Source organism: Octopus bimaculoides, chromosome 8, assembly GCF_001194135.2.
Source record: "Octopus bimaculoides isolate UCB-OBI-ISO-001 chromosome 8, ASM119413v2, whole genome shotgun sequence".
Classification (NCBI taxonomy): Eukaryota; Metazoa; Mollusca; class Cephalopoda; order Octopoda; family Octopodidae; genus Octopus; species Octopus bimaculoides.
The window spans coordinates 55437911-55448441 of NC_068988.1; the positions used below are offsets into that span (position 1 = coordinate 55437911).

The 10531-nt window shown below is 34.5% G+C and overlaps 1 protein-coding gene across 1 annotated transcript in view; it reads left to right on the forward strand.

Moving 5' to 3' along the window:
• LOC106876216 (uncharacterized) overlaps positions 1-10531 on the forward strand; it is a 105688-nt gene that overhangs the window by 22851 nt on the left and 72306 nt on the right. Inside the window, exons 5-8 of the mRNA XM_014924684.2 lie at positions 610-772; positions 4410-4589; positions 6802-6950; positions 9530-9845. Of these exons, the coding sequence (XP_014780170.1) occupies positions 610-772; positions 4410-4589; positions 6802-6950; positions 9530-9845 (808 nt within the window). The remainder of the gene's footprint in view (positions 1-609; positions 773-4409; positions 4590-6801; positions 6951-9529; positions 9846-10531) is intronic.

Below are 10531 nucleotides of genomic sequence, written 5' to 3' on the forward strand. Positions count from 1 at the left end.
TATATATATATATATATGAAAATTGGTTTGGGGGGTGAAAATGCACCTGGGTTTTAAAGAGAATTTTAGTTTTTATGAATTTTTAAAATTCATTAAAATAACATACTGGTTTCAGCAATTTTATATTTTGTTTTTCAATTGTAAATAGAAATAAGTTGAAAATTACAAAAAAAGAAAAAAGATTGCACTAGGGAAAGTTTCAATGCATTATGATATGCTCAAAAATCAAAATGCTCAATAAGTTTCTTATTACTGTGAAACTTGAACACTTGACTACACACACACAACACACACATATGCACACACACACACACACACACACATGCACTTGCACACGCACTTGCACATGCACACTCATGTACATATCACTCATATACATACATACACATGTGCACAGAGCTAAATAAATTAATGCAGCAGAAATTGTTTTAAGACTAGAAGCCAAAAAAAATCTTCATAGATTTGAATTTGCATTGGCACGCAAACCTTAACACACATACACACAGACACACACACATGCACAGGCACCACATACCAAATATAGCCAAACTGTTACAGTTGTAAAATATCTTGTGAGTATTAGCCATACAATATAACAAATTTCAACAGATTCCATGTTGAGTTCAGTTTGGAAGAAGGTCTTGTGAAAAACGGAGAAATTTACAGTCACAAAGAGGAGAAGTCCATAGCTCTGAATATTAAACGAGGTGTTGTAAGGATGCTACAACTAAAAGTGGGAAAACCGGAAAATTACAATAACACCTTTAACCAGGTAATTATTCCTTTGTTTCGTTAGAGCCTCAACAACATTATGTACACTGATTGGCTTCCATTTTTGGTAGCTCAGAAATTTAGCATGTTTTTTTTTTCTAAAGTAGCAAGTTATTCATAATAATTGTTCATATTTTACTTTTGCAGAATTCTTGATGTGATGTCATTTGTTGAAACAGATTTTGTTGTACCTTGGTGGGATTATTATGCTAATAAACAACACACATACACACTGGTTCTGTTTCACTTCTTTTATTATTATTATTATTATTATTGGTGAACATTTTGTTAATATTTAGCCAATTAACTAAGAAGCTATTGTTTGAGTAGTTGTTTAGTTAATCAAGAAGACAGGCAGATAGACCTTGAAGCAGACTTGGAGTAGAGAGGGCATGTCCATAATGAGGTTGTGAATGGCAACAAAAAGACTTTGACAACGCTTGATGATTGATTAATTAACCAAATGATTAGCCAAACAATATACTTGTTAATTGGTTTAGTGTTAATGAACTGACTACTAATAAAAGAAGTACAATAAAACCAGTGTTTGTATTTATTATTGGCAAATGACCCTCTTGAGATATAGCGAAAGTGTCCATACTATTTTTTCTGAAATATCTTGTATGTTGTTGTGCAAGAGATAATGAGCTGAGTTAGCCTAGTTGAACTCTACCTTGTTATTAACTGTAGAAAAAACTTGTAGTTAAGACATAAGTAAAAAGATGTTTGAATCAGAATGCAAATTATGCTGCTGACTCGGTTCTTTTTTATTCAGAAGTATTAAAGAGAAAGGTAAAGACCTCTTTTGGTCATGAATGACCATGGGATTGCACCTAGAAAGTTCCCCTCCTAAGCACAAGTCTGAGCAAGGTTGTTTATGGAAGACCAGCAGCTGTCCATGCATACCAGCCTCCCCTCTCCATGCCACCGAAGCTATCAAAGGGAATGGCACTAGTGGTGTCACAACTCATTTCTACAGCTGAGGGAACTGGAACAATGTGAAATAAAGTGTCCTGATCAAAAACACAACACACAACCTGGGCTGAGAATCAAATTCACTACCTCATGATTATGAGCCCAATGCTCTAACCACTGAGCCATGGACATTCAGTAATACTTCTTGATAAATATCTGAATGGTCAAGATAGCAAAATATACCTTTCTCATTGTAAATTTATATCAAAACATTGATTACTTCCTTATTCTTCTACATAAACATGTGTTAATTTATGCTTTATTTGACATAAGTTTTAGAGCATTCAGTATGGTTGAAATTACCACCTTTTGCTTTGTTTTGATTTATGAGGAAATATAATAATATCTATTGATCTATATATACAGAGTCCACTAAAAAAATGTATGCACACATCAGGAAAAGAAAAGTCTGTATAAATATTGGATCTAGTTTTTTTTCATTCGCAAAATATGCATTTTTTTTAAAGGAAGTAAAAACTTTGAAAATTGGCTATAATAATGTAGACATTCAGTCTCATTGCTTTGAAGGAATGATGTTGTGGAGAAAAAATTGAAGAAAAAGTTACAGAGGTTTAAAAAAAAAAAAAACTGTATTTTTAGCTAATAGGAAGAGAGAAATTTTCTGCGTTTAGCAGAGCAGTGTCAACTTTAAGGTTATACCCTGTGAAATTTATAGTTTAGTGTCTGACCTGTTCATAGTAGGTTTCTAAATAAATAGAAATACCTAATAAAATCAACATGTATCATCTTACTGTTTCTTTTGTCTCTTCATTGATTGTATTTAAAAAATTTTTTTGATTTGTTATATTAATATATTTGTCTGCATGTGTTTACTTCATGCGTATTTCAGTATTATGTATACCTGTCATGTATTTGTGTACACCATTAATACACAAGTGCCTCTGTGTGTGTGTGTGTGAAGTTGAGTAATGATTTCATGTTTGGATTTGTAAATTACGATAAGAATAACACTGGTCAACAAAGAATTTGCCCTAAGGAAAAGAATATCTGTATCTTATATGTTTTTGCATGCAGAATTCAAAAATAATGTCAAATTATCTGTATCACTCACAGTTTCTCTGTTCCACATGATAACTCTCTCCTGTTACATGGGTTAAATTTCAGTTAAGCTGTTGAAATGTGAAGCTAACAGTTTAAGAAATACTCCTAATTTAAATTTTTATGAATAGAATTAATCTAGGGAAATCATAAATCCAGCTAAATGAGTCAATGAGTCCCCAAAATATATGAAATGGAAAATATGTAAAAATACTAACACACAGAAGCACAGAAAAACATGTAATATACTAACACACAGAAAAATTTAAAACAAAACATGTGGGTGAAAAGAATCTCATGGTGTGAAGAATCAAGTGTGAAAAATCAATATAGACAACAGCAGCACAGACAACAGTGAACCACAACACAGTGTGCGGTTGTCATGGTAACAAGCTGCTAATACCATGCTTTCAGTTGATTGGCTAAAATTACCCAAATTTCCCAATTTTAATTCCAAATAGCATCAGATTCTTTAATTTATGAGATAACGTAATTGGTTGATCATAATCAAAATTCAGAGATGCATTGAAATTGAAAGCAATCTGGGCATAATTAAGTGGGGCTCATTTTGCGAATGAGAAAGACTAGATCCTAAGTATTTAACTTCTACAAGTACCTCTATAAATATAAATACCTCTTTCAATGTTTTATCAAATTGTGATAACACTGAATAAGTTGCAATAATACAGAATTAAAATATTTATAAAGATTTTCCTTTCCCTGAAGTGTATTTATATCTTTTTGGTGGATTCTGTATTTGTGCTTTCTTAAAAATGTAAGAAGTAAAATTTAAATATTTATTTTCATTCTTACTTACAAACGGATTATAAACTTCTATTACATTACATTTTGAATTGTTCTTTGTAATTTAGCATTATACATAACATTACTCGACTTCCAGAATTAGGAGTTAAATAGTTTTCTCCTTTTTTAGAAATCTACATGAAAATATACCATGGTTATTTGTGTATAAGTCACATTCTTTCATACGTGATTTGAAATGAAAAACAAAAAAATAAATAATGGTGCTACACACAGGGCAATTTGGTCTAAGATTTAACACTAAATTAAGAGTATAATTTATGCAGGAGTGGCTGTGTGGTAAGTAGCTTGCTTACCAACCACATGGTTCCGGGTTCAGTCCCACTACATGGCATCTTGGGCAAGTGTCTTCTACTATAGCCTCGGGCTGACCAAAGCCTTGTGAGTGGATTTGGTAGACGGAAACTGAAAGAAGCCCATCGTATATATGTATATATGTGTGTGTGTGTTTGGCCCACTAGCATTGCTTGACAACCAATGCTGGTGTGTTTATGTTCCCGTCACTTAACGGTTCGGCAAAAGAGACCAATAGAATAAGTACTAGGCTTACGAAGAATAAGTCCCGGGGTCGATTTGCTCGACTAAAGGCGGTGCTCCAGCATGACCACAGTCAAATGACTGAAACAAGTAAAAGAGAAAAAGAGTATGAGTAAATACAGTATATTTTAAGAAATAGCTTGTTATAATTGAAGTAAACTCATATAAAAATGTGGCACTGCCAAGCTGACACCTTTATTAATCATTTTGCTTTTTCTAAAATATGATTTGTTGTTATTTTTCAGTGGGACATTTATGGATCTTGTCAAGTGAACTATGAATTTTCAACTAAAAAGAAATGGACCATTCACACTGACCTTGATATTACCAACTGTGATCTTCACAGCTACTTTAAATACCAGTTTGTTCCCAGGAGTCATATAAAGACTTTATCAGGAGGTTTCCATGTCACAAACTTAACTGAGGTATGTACCAGTTTCTTAATATTTAGAATTACCAGGGCGGCGAGCTGGCAGAATCATTAGCACTCCAGGTGAAATGCTTAGCAGTATTTCGTCTGCCGTTATGTTCTGAGTTCAAATTCCGCTGAGGTCGACTTTGCCTTTCATCCTTTTGAGGTCAATTAAATAAGTACCAGTTACACACTGGGGTTGATGTTATTAACTTAATCACTTTGTCTGTCCTTGTTTGTCCCCTCTATGTTCAGCCCCCTGTGGATAATAAAGAAATAAATATTTAGAATTACTAGTCTGAGCTATACAGGCACCATAAGTGAATGGCAACCTTTAGGAATTTTCTCAAATTACAAGAAATATTGATTAAATCTCTTTCAAATTACTCCCTACTTTCTTAAAAATGAAAGGACACATTAGATAATGTATTATCAACTACTTTACAGAGTGTATTAGGTGGCTTTTATCATGCACTAGAGAAGTTGTCATGACCTCAACTAGACTACTACTTCTACTTAATTGTCAACTATTTTATAGAGTAGGTGCAGGTGTGGATGTGTGGGAAGAAGCTTGCCTCCCAACCACATGATTCCAGGTTCAATCCCACTGCGTGACACCTTGGCAAGTATTTTCTACTATAGCTTTGGGCTGACTGAAGCCTTGTGAATGGATTTGGTAGATGGAAACTGAAAGAAGCTCGTCATATATATATATATATATATATATATATATACATATATATGCATATATATGTATGTATTTATGTGACTGTGTCTTTGTATCATTGTTTGTCCCCCCACCATTCCTTGATAACCGATGTTGGTGTGTTTATGTTCCTGTAACTTAGCAGTTTCGCAAAAAGAGACTGACAGAATAAGTGTAGGTTTACAAAGAATAAGTCTTGGGGTCGATTTCTTCAACTAAAAAACCCTTTAAAGTGGTGCTCCAGTATGACAGCAGTCAGATGACCAAAACAATTAAAAGAATAAAATAAAAAAGACTAGTGTACTGGGTGCATTTTACTATGATGCCCATCAATATTAGTGCGCATTATTTACATTATTTACATTTGACGGATATTTGTCCTCATCTTGCTTGTTGTTAACACAATGTTTCGGCTGATATACCCTCCAGCCTTCATCAGGTGTCTTGGGGGAAATTTCGAACCTGGGTTCTCATTCCTAAGGTATTTTTCGATGTTATTATTATTATTCAGGTCACTGCCTGAAATCAAACTCGGAATCTTGGGGTTAGTAGCCCGTGCTCTTAACCACTATGCCATATGCCTGTGGGGAATTATGGAGTGAATTTTAGGGCTTATAAATCTAATATTTTCCTATCCAAGACACCTGATGAAGGCTGGAGGGTATATCAGCTGAAACGTGTTAACAACAAACAAGATGAGGACAAACATCCGTCAAATGTAAATAATGTACATAATTCCTCATCTCTTAAATATAGAACTGTAATATTAGTGAGGTCATCTTCTCTACAAGACTAAAGAGTCTTCGCTACTTTATACTGTGCCTTTTTTGCTCAATGCGGCATGATTAAAGGGATGAGTAGCAGACAGAATGGTGTTGGGAGAACCTAGGATGTATGATTGAAAGAACAAGTATATAATGGTAGTAAAAACAGAGTTATTGGTTTGAGGTGGTGGCAAGGAAAAAGGAAGAAATATTGACTGTAAATATACTTAAAATGTACTATGATATATCACTATGTCATTTTATGATATGATATATCTCTACTGTATTTCTCTGTGACACAGCCTTAATTAATTTGCTTTGTGATATTTTTTACTATGATATTCTGTGATACATCTCTAACCGAGTTGATAATCCATGATATATTTCTAATTATACTATTACTCTGTAATATACTCCAAGTAATGATACTGCTATATGACTATGACATTATTCTGAGATATATTGCAAATTATGATAATGTTTTTATATATTTACCTGACTATGATGGCATTCTATCATATATCTCTTATAGTCATGTTGATCTGCAACATATCTCTACCTGAGATGTTGATCTATGACACATCTCTAGCTATGATGTTGATTTGTGATACATCTCTAACTATGATGTTAATTTGCAATATATCTCTATTTATGAGGTTAATCTGTGATATATTTCTAGCTATGATGTTGTATGATATATCTTTGGCTATGCTGTTGCTAACACTTCCTTAATAAAATTAATATTCTATTTACAGTTACAATACCCATTCCAGTCAAAGTTTTCTTGTGATTATAAACTAAATGCCAATGATCATATTGAATCTGTCTCTTGTCTTCAAAGGCAAGATTTTGAGGTCCTCAAACACTATGGTAATGTTGAAGCAACAGCTATGTTCAATGTAAGGTGAGTACAACAAATATAATGATTGACAACTTAATAGCCACATGAAAATAAGCAAAGCAAAGTTTCTTCTCAAGTCATATAGACTTGTAGGGACAGTTTCCCTGTTTCCATGCTTTATGGCACACTGGTTTGGTATAGAATTACTCACTTTTGCCATCTGAGTGAACTGGAGCAATGTGAAATGGAGTGTTTAGTTGAAGAAAACAATGCACCATCTGGTCCAGGAATTGAAACCACCTACCAGTACCGCCTGACTGGCCTTCGTAGGATTTTCAAGCGAGATTGTTGCCAGTGCCCTTGGACTGGTTCTTGTGCAGGTGGCACATAAAATACACCATTTTGAGCGTGGCCGTTGCCAGTACCACCTGACTGGCCTTCATGCGGGTGACACGTAAAAGCACCCACTACACTCTCTGAGTGGTTGGCATTAGGAAGGGCATCCAGCTGTAGAAACTCTGCCAAATCAGATTGGAGCCTGGTGTAGCCATCTGGTTTCACCAGTCCTCAGTCAAATCGTCCAACCCATGCTAGCATGGAAGGCGGACGTTAAACGATGATGATGATGATGATGAATTCCATTATAGATTCAGCTAAAAGAAGTAGATCATCAGTATATTGGAATTCCTACAGACAGTAGGTCATAAACTCCTCATTGATGACTTGTAGGACTATAATGAATAGAAGAGGGCTGATAACTGAAGCTTGATGAACTCCTATCTTCTCACAAAGCATTGCTGAACTAATTGTTGACTCACCCTATTTATTGTACCTTTGTACTTTAGCTTGTACAAGCCTCACAGGTCATTTTTTTGCCCCATTGTATTTACTAGAATTTTCTTTAATGTTGCCTTATCAGATTATAATGAATTTCATGCAACCTTCAAATATAGAAAGGCTTCCTTCCTCTGATTTATACCATAGCACCTTAAATCTTCTCATAAAGATTAATTATGTAATTTAAATGTGGTGATAGTTTTTTTAACATACAGGTCATGTGCCTCATCTTTTGGAGGGTTCTGTGAATAAAAATATCAATTCAGTAACTTTAAACAAAGAAGAGTTCACTTTTGCTTTGCCCATTATCCTTTCCCTTGACCGAATAAAATGTAGTTTTCATGGCAGATATCTGTATCAATTTCAAACATTTGAATGTGTATTGCCCATAAATTAGCTGAAGCAGAGTTGAATAAGGATGGAGGAGGGGTTACTCAAAACAACAACATCATCAACAATTAATATTATTCTTACCTCATGGCTAAATAGCAAATATCAGAAAAGGCATCCAACTGCACATGACTATCCTCTTAACTCCAGGCAATAAACTTGTCCTTTTCCTTAATGGCATGTCAGTCATAGAGAATTTTTTATTCCGGAGGTTACCTCCCCTTCTCAACTGGAGCTTTCTCTTAAATGTCATTTGGTAATTACAATACATCTTCTGGAGGTGGAGATAATTCTAATAAACCAAGAATTTATGTTGGATGGTATTTGACCAACCTGTATTTGACTATTATTCAAAAACATGCTACTGGCCACTTAGAGTTATTTCCCTTAGGTCATTTTTATTGAAATTAAGTAAAGGATATCCTAGTTTCTTTAACAGTTTCTCTTGAATATTTTTGATCCATTTTAAACAGATTTTTCATTTAAAAATCAAAATCTTAATTTTTATTTTTGCAATGGTATTGTTTGGATTGGCAGAAAGCCATAAAAGACATTACCAATATAAATAAAGACTCAGATCCTTGAGCAGAACTTTATTTTCTCTCCTGATCCTAGTTTTAACCCTTTAGCATTTAAAATGGCTGTATCCAACCCTAATTTTTTACCTGTTTTACATTAAAACTGACCAGAATGGGCCTCTCACGCCTTCCCTAAAAAGGATGAGGCTGTGTGGTAAGAAGCTTGCTTCTCAACCGCATAGTTCTGGGTTCAGTCCCTCTGCATGGCACCTTGGGTAAGTGTCTTCTATCATAGCCTCGTGCTGACCAAAGCTTTGTGAGTGGATTTGGTAAACAAAAACTGAAAGAAGCTTGATGTATATATATATATATATATATATATGTGTGTGTGTGTGTGTGTGTGTGTGTATACACACACACACATATATATATATATATATATATATACATACATATATATGTGTATATATATCTATGTGTGTGTGTGATTTTTGTTTGAACACTTTTAAAACATTAATTAAATGTTTAGCAGATATATTTTCAGCATTTTTTTTACAACCATCAGAGCTTGAAGGGCTCCTCACAAACACATGTTTGTGAGATGGTTGTGATCTGTAAACAGTTTTGAGTAGGAACTGGAAAAAGAAGTATGAGCACGCAGTGCATATGTGCACACTGAATTCGTAAAACAGAAGAGAAGGATAAAAATGCAATGCACAAGTGATAAATAAAATGGAAGAGAAGAATAAAACAAGTTATATGGTGGTCTGCATGCCACATCTGACTCTACTATTACACAGCTTTGCTGCAAATTTCTTGTCTCTTCTGACTTTGAACTTCCATGTTATTTGTTTTTTTTGTTAATTTCTTATTAATTTTTTTCTTTTATTCATTCAGTCAATCTTTAGTATTGAAGAAAATAGCCAAAGGAAAATCAAGTTTGAAATTACCAAGAGATTCAATTCGGAAAACAACCCTACCTTTTGAATTTGAAGCTGACAAAACAGAAAACCCTTCAAGTGTTTCGGAAATAGTTGAAGGGTTGGATAAAATTGCTGAGGCTTATGAGAATGATAAACTGAATACAATGTCAGGGCATTTTTTCAATTTAATTAAGATGACCAGAAGCGCAGATCAAAAAGCTCTTGAAAAAGTGTTTTCTAAGTTCCGTAATTGTCCTCGGAGTGATGACCAATGTCAATTAGGAATTGCTGTGAGTCGGTATTCTTTGTTATTTTAATTTTCTAAGTTTTTTATCTTTTCTTATATCTTTCATTTGTTTCAGTGATTGGACTACAACCATACAGTTTAAATCTAGATCACTCGTCTCAGCCATGTGTGATAATTAAAGCAGTTTTAGAGTCATTTGACATCTAGCATGGGGCTCTACCATACAGTTACCCTTATTATAATTATTATAAAAAATTATATACTATATATATATATATATATATATATATATCACCTGTACCCAGCGTCGCCTTCCTGGCACTTGGGCCAGTGGCATGTGCAAAGACAATCAAGCGAGATTGTTGCTAGTGTCACTGGACTGGCTTCTGTGCAGGTGGCACGCAAAATACACCATTTTGAGCGTGGCCGTTGCCAGTACCGCCTGACTGGCCTTCGTGCCGGTGGCACATAAAAGCACCCACTACACTCTCGGAGTGGTTGGCATTAGGAAGGGCATCCAGCTGTGGAAACTCTGCCAGATCAGATTGGAGCCAGGTGCAGCCATCTGGTTCACCAGTCCTCAGTCAAATTGTCCAACCCATGCTAGCATGGAAAGCGGACGTTAAACGATGATGATGAGGAGGAGGAAGATGATGATATATATGAAAGATGATGATATATATGCAATTTTAAAGATGCATTTTCAAACCTTCTTTCATATATATTTCC